At 38.4% G+C, this 15,251-nt stretch overlaps 1 protein-coding gene across 3 annotated transcripts in view; it reads right to left on the bottom strand.

Moving 5' to 3' along the window:
* PRKACB (protein kinase cAMP-activated catalytic subunit beta) overlaps window positions 1-15,251 on the bottom strand; it is a 74,610-nt gene that overhangs the window by 38,192 nt on the left and 21,167 nt on the right. Inside the window, exon 1 of one of the 3 annotated variants that reach the window (XM_064455409.1) lies at window positions 569-654. The exons of 1 other annotated variant lie outside the window; for it this stretch is intronic. In XM_064455409.1, coding sequence (XP_064311479.1) covers window positions 569-639 — 71 coding nt within the window. In that variant the 5' untranslated portion in view covers window positions 640-654. Of the gene's footprint in view, window positions 1-568; window positions 655-15,251 lie in introns of those variants that run through there. One more of the 3 variants, XM_064455412.1, reaches the window with a different exon arrangement.

The following is a 15,251-nucleotide window of genomic DNA, read 5'->3' as shown; positions in this document are numbered from 1 at the left end:
CTCATCCAAGCTGGGTTCCACTTCCTCCCAAGAACAAACCAAATGCATTTAACTTTTCCAGTAATAAAGTACCAGAACGACCAGCGCTGGCAGATCCTTATCTAGCAGCGCGCTCACTCTCCCAGCCCCAAAGGCAGCTGGAAGGAGAGTCAGAGAGTCACGGTCACCAGCTCCTGACATTGCCTATGCAAACGGTTTGCATGCAAGTCTCCTGGAACTGCGTAAGAGAGTTTTTTCATTCACAAGAAATTTGAGTATTTTCACCTGTAGACTAAGGCTAGAAAGCATAATTTTTGATGCACAGAACATAGGGGAAATAAATCAAAAGCTATATTTAACATTAAACTTTATTAATTTGCAAATTATGTGATTTTGCATGCTTACAATGGGTATACTAAATATTCATTTTGTGAAAATGGAAACACATACATTAGGCAGGTTTCCCAGCATATCCTCTGCACATGTAAGATGCAGCTTCTTAAAAATTTAGGCTATTCTTAAGAAAGATTGAAATAACTTTTCCACAATCTGTCTCCTGTCTTACAGTCAACACGTGTTAAAGACATACCTCTCATTTCTCACCACCATACTTCTCACTGAATAGTTTTCAAATGTCAGCAGATATCCATCCTTGGCCATTACATAACTATTTCATAACAGCTCTCTGCTTCAGAAAAAAAAACAACCATGATGACAAGCCGCCCATGATAATGATAAAACAATAAAAACGCCGAGGGACAGACTTTACAGATTTGCCTACATTCCTCCTAACGGACACTTCCAGAGTTGTTGTAATCGGCCTCAGTCAACGCAACAGTTTAAATTTCTAGACTCTGTGCAAAGCACAGAAACGCCCTTTGGAAACGTAGTTTCCTCCTCCAGCACCTGTTCAAAATTTGAAACCAAATGTTTAAACACTTCTACTTTACACACTGGTTTGCAAACCCCAGTGAGCACCTGCTATCTTGGTGGTGACCAGGCTGCTCTCCCCGGTCAGGGTCAGGCGCTGCAGCCTTCCCTGGATCCCATTACAGGTCCTTTTCCACTTTATGCCTTCCAGCCTTTTACCTGCTTCGTTGCAGGATCAACGCTGGCTTCCGCGACACCCTGTTGGTTCAAGGCTCTGCTGACAGAAACAAGAGCAAGCAAAGACCACGGGGATCAGTTTACCTTATCAGGGGTCACAAATAGGCAGGGGGTATGTGTTATGTGCCATATATAACCAAACACTTTATGACAGAGTAATGCTATGCCACCTTCCATACAGCAGTGTAAGAAACACGTAGGCAACAACAAGATGCTTACTTCCCTGCCTGGTGAACTTTCTGGGGCTGGGATAGCCCCTCTGGAACTGTACAGCTGTGCTCCCTTGTAACTTACTCCGCGTCTCTGGGCATCTAAAGGATCCTTCCAAGAGACTATTATTTTCTCTGAGCTTGGCTGTTTTCTCCAGTAAACAAAGCCACCCGGTATGATGGTGCGCTCATCTTGTCTCTCTCCTCGCCCGTGGTTCTGAGCCTTTACACCACTGACGTCTTACCTTTCACACAAGTCTTCAGGCAAACCACTTCATTTCCCTGATTGCAGGGAGGGCAATTTCCAAAACTCACATCGCATTACATAAGTTAGGGTCTGCCAATCCTCTAGAGTCAACGGAGAGATGCGGGAACTGCCAGAGACCAACTCTGCCCACCAAAATTCAGAGCTCTGAATGCACTCAAGTGACTAAGCCGGACACTTGAATTAGGTGCCAAAAACTGGAAGCAGAAATATCCACCCTCGAGACCACAGATGTGAACTGGTTTAAGTGAAAACAGGTTATCCAAAAGGGATTGTTAAAAGTTATCCTAAGAGAAAACTTGGATTTGCCAGAATTTTACAAACTACTGCCAAAAAGTGTTATAGAAGTTCTTCTCCACACGCAAAGCATGAAAAGAAAGTACTGGTCATATTTATACACAGACAGTAATACAATTTCCCAATCCTGGAAATTTTTGGCATTGATTGGCATTGCCCAAGGATACTAGCACACTGACTCTCTGAAGCTCACATCCCATGTGGGCTTCAGTGTCTTCAAATGAAGTGCACGATTTTTAAAGGTGGGATCTTCTATTTCCTTTTACCTAATCTTTCATCTAATTGACATACTAGTCTTCTGAATCAATGCAACATTAATTCACCCACACCAAGTATTTAATAATTTATATACGAAGCACAGAGTCCACAAGCTCCAACATAGTATTTTACTGCCCAAAAGCTTAGTAATAGGCAATGGATGGTGCTTTATCAAAGGCAAAATCCTGTGGCTCTGCTTGTCTTAGGATTTCCTCTTGCTAGCCAGCACTGCTTTTCCTTAGAACAGTCTGCAAATCTTTAAATACAATTAAATGCTTATCCAGACACGTGCAAACAGACTTGAGGTCACCTTACTCTTGCTCCAAGCTGGAAGAACCTGAGCCAGCTCTGACCTAAAGCTGCGCAGTGCTTGTGGTTAAGCTCGTACGCCCTCCCAAAAGAGCAAAAGCTGGCTGTGCTCCAGCCAGACCATCAACATCCAGATGTTCTGCCCACTCAATGCAAGTCACATCAGGTGTGTGTCAAACTGTGCCCAGGTATGACCCATGTAACATCAAGCCTCATTAGGTTCATCTAACTTTCACTGAATAACTAACTTTCACTCCACAGTCTCTGTGGCCTTTCTGTTACAAAAAAATGGCCTACTTTGGGTCGGATATCTAAAACAATTAATGTTTGGAGACATTAAGACTAACTAGTCAGTTGCCATCCAGGTCTCCTATTAGTTTCTACAGCTGAAAAAGTGTTGAAAATCCACTCTTTGTTCTTATTATCTGCAAAATAAACCCAAGCTGCCCCGGCTACACAGCGTACGTGCTACCTGGTGTACGCCAAGGAGCTCGCAACCCCGGTGCCTCACCAAGCAACACTGGCCCAGGGGCTCAGTGCCAGCGCGGCGGTTCCCTTTGCTCGCAGAGCTCCAGCTCTTCCAAAGCACTCCCAAATGCGCGTAGTTCAAACTGGCCTGGCGTACAACGTAAGGAAAGCGTTGCATAGGAAAAATTAAAGAGGAGTTCCTTCGATGCTTTTAACTGGTTTCTAAAATTTCTGTTCTACAAGAGATAATGAAGCTCCAACTTCTCGCAGTCAAAGTCAACACTGAAATGTTAAGAATTTCCTTTAGGCAGAAATTTTATTTTCCCTAACTTCTAGCCGCTACATCTTGGCAATATTTTAAAACAGATTAGAACACCCAGAAAGGTGGGTAATAGCTATGAATGTGAATGTTACATCTGTAAGTTGTGGTATTTTGATAAACAATATTTCAGTAAACATTTTTAAGGAACTCTCCCGCAAATTTATAAAAAAAACATCATCATGACGATAGCCATGGAAAAGGGCTAACGCTGTGGTCTGCTAATCTGATAAAGGCAACAAAACCGTTCATACTTTTCACGCTGGCCAACCCCTGACCCTGTGTGCGTTTCCCAGCAGCTGGCGCGCAGGGTACCTCTCCCAACCACAGACAACAGCACACAGCACTATAACCCAGCCACAGAGTCTTTCAGCTTCTGCCTGAAAAAGAATCAGGAATAATGTAGCCATTTGGACAATTTCTTTTTAATAATCTCTGCTAAAACATAATTTCTTAATTTCTAAGAGGCAATTCTACCCTACCAGCCAAGCCTTAAAAATTAAGGATTAAAAAAAGAGCACCCTCCTTTCCTCAGAAAACCTAGACGGTTGAGTAATGGCATGATTGGTACAGTCCTGCTTTAACTGAATTCAGACAAATGCACACATTATAATTTTAAAGTATTTAAAATGTTTCCCAAGTAAAGTTACCATGCAATTCCTGACTTTCAAAGAAGTACAAAACAGGAAAACATTAAAAACCACAGCATACCTACGTATCTTTGAAATCTATTTATTTTACTTCTAGGATCTAATGCCATTCTTAGTTTCACACAGAGATCTGATAATTCTCTCACACTGTGTCAAAACTGGGTGTGTCTTCTCTAGTGTTTAGATGAAGGTTAATGAAGAATTTCTTGCAGTCAAAGAATACAAGAGTTTTAAAGACAATTTACTGTATTCCCTGACGGGACCTGGAAAAAAGGATTCATGATACAAAACAGATTTCAGATCACTGACAGTTCACTAAAATTTAGGTCTTAATTCCAAATCTTGAAACCTAATATTTTCCTGGCTACCTACAAAGCAGGGTGTCAATCTGCCTGTTTATGCATGTTCTGCTTATCTTTAACAGCTAAACATTCTTTTCTATCTTCTCATTTTATATATTTAAAATTAGTATTTCTACTTTTCAGCACTGGCCTTCATCCACAAGTAAAAAAGACATACTGTGGCATTTTCTGCATATTTATTTTGTTTGTAATCTATGGAAAAATAACTTAAAGACCTTATAAATGAAAAATAAAGAACTTTCTTCTAAAAGTAAAGACAGTTTATTTATTTGCTTTAAAAACTGGTGGCTTGATAGAGCACATCTTTCCTTTATGCATCAGTTATTTCAACAATGAAAGTCCAACTTTATTATTTATTATTTATTTCAAAAGGAGTGAGCAATCACTGATACAAATGTTAGTGAGGGTTCCTCCATTTTTAAGAGCTTGAGGACCTTGCTGAATTTAGCAGGTCTCTTACTGACCAACAGAATATTTATAAGTTGAAAGATGCAGCCAACACATCTAAGAAAAAAGAAATAATTTGTCTAATTTTCAATTATAAAATACAAATGTTTGTAAGCATTTAATAACTCTAAAGTTTGTTAAAAATATATAAAGAACCAAGAACATTCTGTGCTATAAGCCTGATGAAATGTGTGTATTTTTCTAGTCGTATACAGCTTGAGAGAAAAGGACATAAAACAAAGTATACAGATAGCCATTTCATAACTAAAAAAAAGAACATTTTCATCAGAAATTATGTAATTAAACACAACCCGTTTTGAGTCTTGCCAAGCATGCATATTGCAAAAAGAATTATGGGTAGAAAGATAGGCAGAAAAAGGCTTGTTGAAAAAGCAGATGTATTTTGATTTTCACTATCCATCCAGCACTATACCGCTAGCTTGCATTTCTTTTTAAACACGCCGAAGGAAGAACAGTATTTGCTAATATCTTACAGATTTAATGGCTTCCCATTTTGAAACAAAGATTTTTCAACATTTATATAAGCAAAATGAACACAACCAGCAACTTCACTGTTTAATAACACACAAATAAACCCATGCAGTCTCAGTGTGCATTTACATGTACATTTTTTTCTAAAAAGGTTAACCCTTGCTAGAGAGCCCTTCTGTGAGCAGTACTAAGGCTGAGACTGCAGCACTTCTATAAATAGGACTGCCAAGAGGAAGTTGTTGCTATGGAAATGATGGTCATATTTCTATTTTCACTCGGTAGACCTCTACTGGCATCTACTGTACACAAGCTTAATTGCAGCAGACATCTAATACCTTAATCTCTCATCAGGAAGCATAAATTAAGGCTTGCATGGTCCAACAGCATCATTTATTCTTTATCCATGATGATACAAAAGGGAATTAAAAAAATAACTAAGAACGTAGAGAAGAAACACACACACACAAAAAAAGAAAGAATTCAAACCCTCCTTGTATTCAGCACCTCCTTCTTCATATGCAACCAAAAAGCTCTCACTCTCCTCATCAGTTTTCTTGTCAGAATTTGACAAAGCCATCATTGATGATGAAGTAATTTTCCATGTACACATACCATGGCAGCAGATCAAGTTTCCTCATTTCTCTATCAACATATATCTGGTTATTTTGAAGTCAACCAGCTTGTAGTCGTAGTCCCAAATCTAGCCTTGAGAAGAAGGGGACAGAGAACTCTTTCATTACAAGCCAAATCTTCCAAAAAACTGTCCAAGTTGCCGAAGAGAACTGGATTCCTCTCCTTCCTAACACGGCTCCTTCCTCCCTGCTTTTCTTACAGCTTCATTCAAGATGATGTGCTCGCTGGTGCTTACGGTCTGGATTGTCACATTGCAAGAGAGAGGTTTTCAGAAAGTGAGTAAAGATTACACAATAGCTCCATGATAAACCAAAGTTTAGGCAAGATCCATCTTTGAAATAGCTGCTTTCACATAAGTACAAGAGATCTTCTGGAAGTACTTATAGCATGGACTGTTTGGTCCATGTCCTTCCAGATCATAAACTACTCAAATAGCTCTCCACAGTTAATTCATAGCACTATTTAAGGTAGTTTGACACATAACCAGTTGTTTTGTACAAACTCTGTTACTTTTCAGCAAAAGAGGAAGCACCAAGAGCTGTGTAAGTGTTTTTTGTTACACTTGCATAAAATAGTTGTCTGCCAAGGTGAAGCAAGACGCTCTTGCCTTTGGACAATTAAGGTCTAGAAAGAACGGCTAAGTGTATGGACTTATTTAAATTCAAATCCAAGGTTAAATTTTGAAGAAATTTAGCATATGACCTCACAGTAACTCTGTCTCTGAAAAAACTAACAGCAGACAAAGATTTTGGTCCAGCTAACTTACAACAAAATATACTGTTGATTAATAATGAGCATTAATGGGTTATCCATCAAAATGAATATGATGAAGTTCCTGAATTAGATGAAAGACACTAAAAACTTGGACATTTTGCTCAGTGTCTGGCTGGGTTGAAGGAGAAGCTACCTGCTTGAATTCTGGCCGATTTCCCATCAAAACAACAACGCTGAAGGTCTGTCTCTCCCACAAAAACAGAAAAGGCTCCTGCAGATAAGCAGCTGCTGTGGAGGGGATCTTGGCTACAGAAAGCTTCAGGCTGATGAGCTCTACTTTTTCTAGAATATGCAGGTTTGATCTATCCTTCCTCAGTTTAGCCACCCAGTTATATGAAGAAACTGCCCCTAAGAGGCACATTTATGCTTGAAAACCACTGTCAGGACAAATTAAGCATTACACGTCCTGAGTCAGGAGTGCCTCACATAACAAGCGATAATTAAACCCGAGAGATCTGGGGTCACACTTGGAGCTAATTCTTGATATGGGATAATGGGAGGAAGTGAGAGAAGGGACAGTAGTAAAACACTCACCAAAACTAAAGCCTTGTAGATAAAAATTCTTTACTATAGTAGTAGCTGTACTCTACTATCAGATTCTGTACTGTACAGTAAGGTACCAGAATGATAAATACTAGAGTAACCAGAATCATTTTGATACCTCTTTCAAGAAGCCTGTCTGCATTTTAAATCACCAGCACATTCCTTAGAGGGGAAAAAACCAAACAAAACCAAAAACAACTGACTCCACTTTGAGCTAAATATTTTATATTAATAGTTTTGTTTGTTTTCCTCCAAAACCAGAGCGTTCCCTGATTATATGACATTTAGGTTCAATTAGGAAAATATCCAAATAAGAAAGAAAGCAAAACCGAAGTTACTTCATCAGAAGGGATGGTGCTTCTTCATAGAATGAAAGAGTACAGAGTGCAAATCGGAACACAGTACTGGCTTTCATAAAGTATGGTCTAAAGTACAAAACATCTGGTCATATGATGTGGGGATGGGCACGCCTCTACTTGTATTGGGAACAGATCCTGTATTCCTGCGCCTTACCGCTAGGCTACAGACTGCCCTGGAGCGTCCTGGTCCCTCCACTCCTACCAGCCTGCTCAGCCTCAGATATTCTACAAAACAGAGGAAAGACTGAATTAGTAGAGATCTAGCACTATCGCTCAGAGCAGCTAGAGTGGAAAATTGATATTAAACCCCTGCAAAGTAGAAGGGATGCTGCTGGCCCCAGGCCAAGAGGCTGCTGAATGAGTAAGAGGATATTTCAAAAGTTTGTTAAATGCTCCCAATACTTAGCACAATGTGTAAGCAGTATCCCAGTTACAGGCACTTGCATCAATACAGAGGCATCAGAAGTACAGCTCAGACAACAGGATTGCTCTATATACTGAAGTTAATTACACTGGGTTTACAGAATTTATGTTAGTCTGCACTTGGAGTAACAAATGCCACCTGCTGGTTTAAGGCCAAACAAAGTGTGAGGTATGAAAACTGTAATACCAAACAGTAAGTTTTAAAAGTACTCATTCATCTGTAATATGTCGTATAAACACAACTAAATATCTCAGATTTTTTAGAGGGGAAATAATTCACAGACCAACTTTCTAATCACTGGCTATTTTTCTTAGTGAGGCAGCAGCAAAGGGCACAGACTTATTTTTCTCCCCCATCTGTGATGGGTTTTCATTTATAAATTAAAATTTATATCCAGTTTGTTTCACGTAAGGTGAATTTATTTATTAGCAGTCCAGATATATTCTTAAATAGTATTTGCATTTGGATATAGCAGAAATCATTTACCAAGTTAAAAAAAAATACTTAAAATGAAACATTTCCCTTTTGCTATTTACGAAATGTGTTTCCCAGCTACCAGTAAGCAAACAGGCACTTTACTTCTCAGTCCATAGTATCCTTTGGCATTCTCAAGCGTTACTTTAAAATAAAGGCCAAAACAACTAAAGCTCAGACTGGTATCTTCAAACTGAGAAAACTTTTTATTGCAAGATACAATTGCCAGTAGGCAGAACAGTCAGAAGGTCTATCTTCCACTCTTATGCTTGCTAAGAATGAGAGAAACGCATGACCACAAATATATTTAATTTATTCTAATATTTGTTTAAAGCACAGGAAAGCAGAAAGCACTTTCCAGGATAGAAACATTACAAGAGTACACGCGTAGCTGTTTCTTTTTTCTTTTTCTTAATGTAAATTTGCCAGGATGCTGTCTCACTTAGTATTTATTAATCTGGTAAAGACAATTTTAAGATAAATAATTAGGACTTTGTGAAACAAAATTCTAAAGGTTGCTATGTAAGTGTCTTTATTCACAACACAGAACCCTGAGAAAAGCTTTAGAAGCAACTATGGATAAAATACACCATTACTTGTAATTCTCTGAACAAAATCAAACAATTCACATGGCACATCAGCTCAGCCAGCACTATGAGTCACAGCAAAGATATGATTCCTTAATACTGTATCCTCAAGCAGCCACAACGTTGCAATTGCATTTTCACCCTCAAAGCAAAATGATCAAAGATTTTTTTTTTTTTAAAACTAAGATCAAAAGAAACTAGTGATGTCCTACCCCAGCTTACCAGGAATAAGTTACAAGCCGTGCTGAACATACAGATTTTTGTTATTTTTAGTGCAAAATCAGTGCTTGATAATATATAACATCTTGATTTCAAGAAGTCAGACAATTCTGCATTTTTTTTAAAGAATGTATTTTCTTTCTAATAAGCAGGTTCTCATTATGGCTAGCTCTATTATAGCTCACTCTTATTAGATCGCACAAAGAACAAAATTTTTCCACAGTTCAACAATATTTAAATTATTTTTAAAATATTTGTTTTCTTAAATGCAATATAAACTTAACTGACAGATAAACTGACAGCAAATATTCTAGAAGTTATTTTTAATTAGATACAAAAACATGTATTAGCTGTAATTGTATTTATCTTTAATTTGCTTTAAAGAGAACTAGGAGCAAACAATAATTAAAAATTCATCCTGAAAATCACTGTATTTCATGCTGTGAAATGCCACAAAAAGCAGCTTCTCACAGTAGGTCACCTCAAAGAACTGACACTCAAGCCCATATTCTCCCCAACACGGACACTGCAAGACTCTTTTATAACACTGTTACCCAAAGAATTCCCCAAACCCGTATTCAGGCAAAACTTGACCACACAGTTATCTTTCCCTTTGCCTACTGAGCTAATGAACACTCTAAGAGGTAATGAAATTTTTGCAGCATATAGATCCAAGGAATTTGATACTGAACAATATTAACTATCAAAGGTCATTCTCCAACTTTTCATTCCACTGGTTTCAATTTCTGATATTTGCAGAAATGAAATATTCACGATAATGTAAGTCATCTAGACATATACATACCTTTAATTCTATTCTCACCTTAGCCTCAAAAGCCAGGGGACCCACCCGGTAAGAAATGGCTGTCAGACCCAGGAGCTAACAATTCCCAGGCAAAGAGCTTTCAGAGCCTTGCTCTGACCTGCCACTGATTACTTATAAATTGCTTAGGCTTATTAGATGATGACTGTGTGTATGAAAGCAAGCCAAAAAAACCAAGTAACTGTTCAAAGACAGGTTTTTGTTTGTTTTTGAGAGATGCCACTGCTACTTCTTTTGATTTGTCCTGATCAGCTGAACTCTTGCAAAGAAAACCCACCCCAAACCCCACACAGGCAACCCACGCAGGTCAGAATTTGAGAATTGTGACAAGTGACAAACATCCAAATATTTTCAGCCCTAAATGAGAGATCTCTGCCAAGAAGTCTGGAGTCACAGAAATGCGCACGTCTAAAATAACTGACGGCTTCACCGCACACCTCCACTGCAGGCTGCGCACAGGGAAAGCAGAATTTGCCTACACAAGCCTTGGCCACGTGGGGGGATCCCTGCTAACAACTGGGAGTGTTATCCTTAATCTTGCAGTGATATGGGCATCCTATTCATGATTACTACTAAAAGTTTTGAATATTCTTACTTTGAATCGATGAAGTCTACTTTATGATAGCATCATGTGGGTCCTTCTAATCTCTGGGAAGCAAAAATCCCTCTAATTTGGCACGCTGGAAGACATGTTATCTCTTGAATTTATTATCTTAATTCACTTGAACCACTTTGAGAAAAATGCCCAACATTTTCTAACTAGCCAGAGGCTTCTTTTCTTCCTCCTGGATGAACAAACATGTTTTACTTATTGCTGCTCTCAGATGCTCATAACTTTTCCCAACAACCTCAACACAGAGTTGTTATTTCTGGGAGTCACATGGCATGTGGGAAGATTCTGGTTTTCTTCCAATTCCTCTCAAGTTAAACTCTACCCAAGAAAACTGCCAAAATGCGGTACCAGTTGCAATACATTGGGTGAATTTTTAAACTTATTTCCACTATAAGATCCACCTTCCTCCACTTTGTGTGGGGGGCAGGAAAAACACACGGCATCCCATTTAAGTGAAATATCAAAATAATTAACTTAGTAATTGCAATTACTGTGTCCTCTCCTCACCTTTCTTACGTGATAGAAAAAAACCTCAATACTTAATTTTTATTTTAGTATTTTAAATATGAAAATATTTAAAACTAAATAAATTTAAATACTTAAATTACACAGAAATTAAAGCCAAAATGAATACTTATCTGAAGCAAAAAGGTCTGCTTATATATTATTAGGTAACCTACTTTGACATTTCCATTCCTTTGCCTCTGTAAAGACAATGCTTTCAGAAAAAAACAGCAACTCATTTATCAGCCAAATAAGGCAAACGACATACTACTGTAATTTCTGAAAACACTGCTTGTACCTAATTTTTCAGAAAAGTTGTGAAAGGTTAACAACACTAATAAGCTGTCTAATGCAACTCTGCAGGGTTCCCGGGGGGTTTGTTGGGCATTTGGGATGTCAAACATGGCCAAGTTCTGAAGACGAATGGCTTTTGGGCCTCCACGTTGAATGCGATTTTAGGTCCTACTCAGTTTGAAATCTACATTTGAGTTACCTTTTCCGGTACGCCTTAAATCTATGAAACCCCTCCTATATCCGCTGAAGTAAAATACTACTTTGGCACACTGAATACAGTTTCTTACAGAACTTTTCAGAGGGCAGAATGAACAGATAGGTCCTGCCAAACACATCAAAATGGGAACATATTGCTTTACTCCTTAATGATCCAGTTCTGAACCTAACAAGGTGCTACGGATGTTGCGGGGCTAAAATGCCCATATGGAAAGATGGGTAGAAAGAGAAAGGAGGAAACGGGCAGGAGGTGATCATGAGGGAAATTATTTGAACTAACTCAAATCGTGCTGCTCTGTCCTTAGTTAAAACAAAAGCAGCACAAGAAGATTCGTTACTCATCTGGATTTTGCTAACAGTTTATAACCTGCTCACTTTTTGTTCTTTGTGGAGATTCACTTGTCACAATTACTGGATTAACTACATCTCTGTACTTGCCTTACTATCGTCAGGTATATGATCATTAAGATCTTTGTCCATGAGCTAATTAAGAGCAGATTAAATACAACAGTAGCCCATACTCCATTAATGATGACTGCTTCAATAACTCTAAATTATGTCCACCAGCAATTGGACTAGTCTATGTGCAGCACCAGCCTCTATGGACACCAGTATGCCAAACCCAGTAAAAATATACCATAGGGATGTGAAGCTCTGAAGCTATCTTACCTCCTCATTTTGTGTAGCATAACCCACCTCATGAACTCCAGGAACAGAGCAGCATACTTGACTCTTGTAACTGAAAAGCTACACCACTAGCTCAGATTCAAGAACAGTCTTTATTAAAAGCACCTCGTTAATGTTCGTCACCACCCTCCACCAAGACTGTAGCAGTTAAAATTGTATATAGTTCATCAATCTGTTATTTCACAGAATTTACAAAGCCGACTTGGCAAATTGTCCAAAAGCAAATACAGGATACCAAATTTGCTTCCACCTTCTCTTATACTCGCTTCACACGCATTCACTTGGATGTAGCTTATTGAGTTCCTTCCTAACATTCTACCCAGCCTACGCAGAAAAGATTTAGAAATCTAACCCAAAATCAGTTTCTCTCACTCCTCAATTACAACAACTTCAGCTACAAGATCAAAGATTTATACTTCACTGGAAAACTTGCAGCCTCATAGCCATTTGTGTTGAAGCACAAAGTTTCTCTTCCTTCCTTTCTCTAAGGAAAGATAGGTATGTATATACTCACCCTAAGGAAAAGAAAAGCTGTTACTCTGGGTACAAATTTTGTTCCCCTTAAAGCAACCGGCTCAAGGAAGGCAGGTAAGAAAAGCATACTTTCAGCAGAACTCCAAACAAAACCGTAACAACCCTGGTAACAAAATGCTCGCAGTCACCTACAATAGATATGAAAATAGCAGCGCAACAAACTCGGCACAAACCTTTAAACCTTCTCCTTATCTACACAGACAAATTCTTTACAGTACCACAAAAAAAAATGCAAGCCATGTTTCTTGGTAAATATTTTAATTCTGAACATCATATATGAGCATCCTTATATGTTATATATAGATGTTTTGCAGTGCTTTTGAAAACCAGAATCTCTCCCTCCCTCTCCTTTGGACAGTTTATACTGAAATCATTTGTTTCACTCCCTTAAAGGAGTGAATTCTCATCTAGAGATAAAAGTATACAGACCCCCGACTGGGACACAGCCATCTGGAAGACAAGAGGCCGCACACTCACATCCCATACAGCGTGCAGTGGAGCCACGTTCAAATGTTCTCTCTGTCTTTCTTCAAAGCATCCTTTTGCACCCTTGGTTTTGCAATCAAACAACGCTCTGATGTAATTTTGTCCCACATATTATACATTCAAGTATTTTCCAGTTCATCAGCCTGACTACTCAATATGCCAAAATTTCTAATCATACTTTCCATCTGTTTTCATTAATTTATAAGTGTAGTCTAAAAATAATTGGTTGCCTGAAATTTTATGTAAAACTGAATTCAAATAAAATTGTCTGGTTTTTGTTTAAATTAAAAGTAAGACTTATTTTAGTGTTTCATACACTTAAATTGGCATCTCAAGTTCAAACGTTGTTAATTTTTTTTTACGTCAGCCAAGAAAGTGGATTAACATCAGACTTCTGACAGTAAACACTTTAAATTGGCTGACATATTACAGATTAAGAGGATAAAATTATACAGAAACAAAAGCCACATTTAATAAGGCATGATTTTTGCCCTAAGTCAAATAAACCCCAAATTAGGGCCTCAGAAAAATCTGTTGACTCAGAAAAGTGAAAGGGATCTTTTAAAGATATGATAGTAATATTTACACCAGCAACCTTGAGATTAATTATTGATGCAACAGGCTGGAATATGAAATATAAAGGAAACTATGCCACTTTCTTTGCTTACAAATAATGAGTGAGCTGTTAACACACAGCCTGAAATAAAAATAGTTTCCTATTCTCTGCCATTAAGCGTCCACTTCAGGAACAACTATGATACAAACACAGGGAACACACAATTATTAGAATTCACCAGAATGTCTCTGACACTCAGTCAAAAATAAAAATTTCGCAAGAGAACTAGGGGGGGGGGGAAGCAGAGGAAGGGCTAACAGGGGCAGGGAATTGAGTCCTGACGCAAGACTGCATGGAGGGACCTCACACAGGACAGAGGTAAAACTGAAACAAGGGGCTAAGGAAGGACAGGGTGAGGGCTCTGCATCTGGAAGTACTGTGACCGGAGGCAAAACCTGAGTCTGAGTGTAAGTATAGAGCAAGAAAAGGCATCTTCACCAGTATTTTCCCAAACAATTAGAATAGTTTTGTTCTCTCATGTTAAAAAAAAAATAAATCAGGTACCAACTATGACTTCATTAAAATAACAGAATTGGACAAAAAATGAGATATGTATGATGCAAGTCCTCAAGAGCATAGGCAAAATTTTTCTAGGTGAAAAGAGGTCTGCCCTATCGCTCCTCATGGAGAACAGAAAAGCCTAACCCCTCAGTGCCCTAATTTTTCAGCCACTTAAAATTGAAGGACAACTCTCCATGTCTATATACAATTCCACCCTTAATTCTGTTTTAGACATTAATTTTAGACAGTCAAAGGCCCAAAAACTGATTCAACACAATCTCATTATCTGAACTCTTTCCATTTCAGTTCTCAAACTGAAATTAAACTGAATTATGTTACTGACTGCCAATGGTGCAGAAATGAAAGACTAAAACACCTATTTCTTTAATATTCTTCAATATTTTAGCAACTTCTGGCTTAGCAATAGCTGACTCAGGATATGAATACCAAACTACGGATACACTTTGGGCATGCTGAGAAAGAAGAATGCCTCAGATACTAGTGTTTGTTAAGTCTGTTTTGCTGTCCTCCTTAATCTGTATCTGATCTTGCCTCAGATACCAACTGAGATGTCTAAAGTTGTAAAACTTAGTGGCTGCAGCATCACTAACATGTTGATGTCTTTATATGAAATAAAAAAAAAAAAACAAACATAAAACAACCTGACCTCGGGGTGCCATCCCTTCGGCCAGAGACAATACTGCAGCATGAAGAGTGACTTCAGAAAACCCACATCGCACCGCTGCCGTTTGGCTCACAGGCTAAGCAATGAAAATTACCAGCAGTCTATTGTGGATTTTGT

Source organism: Phalacrocorax carbo, chromosome 6 (assembly GCF_963921805.1).
Source record: "Phalacrocorax carbo chromosome 6, bPhaCar2.1, whole genome shotgun sequence".
Lineage (NCBI taxonomy): Eukaryota > Metazoa > Chordata > Aves > Suliformes > Phalacrocoracidae > Phalacrocorax > Phalacrocorax carbo.
Note: the sequence above shows the minus strand (reverse complement) of the source record. Positions and strands in the feature narration are given on the sequence as shown.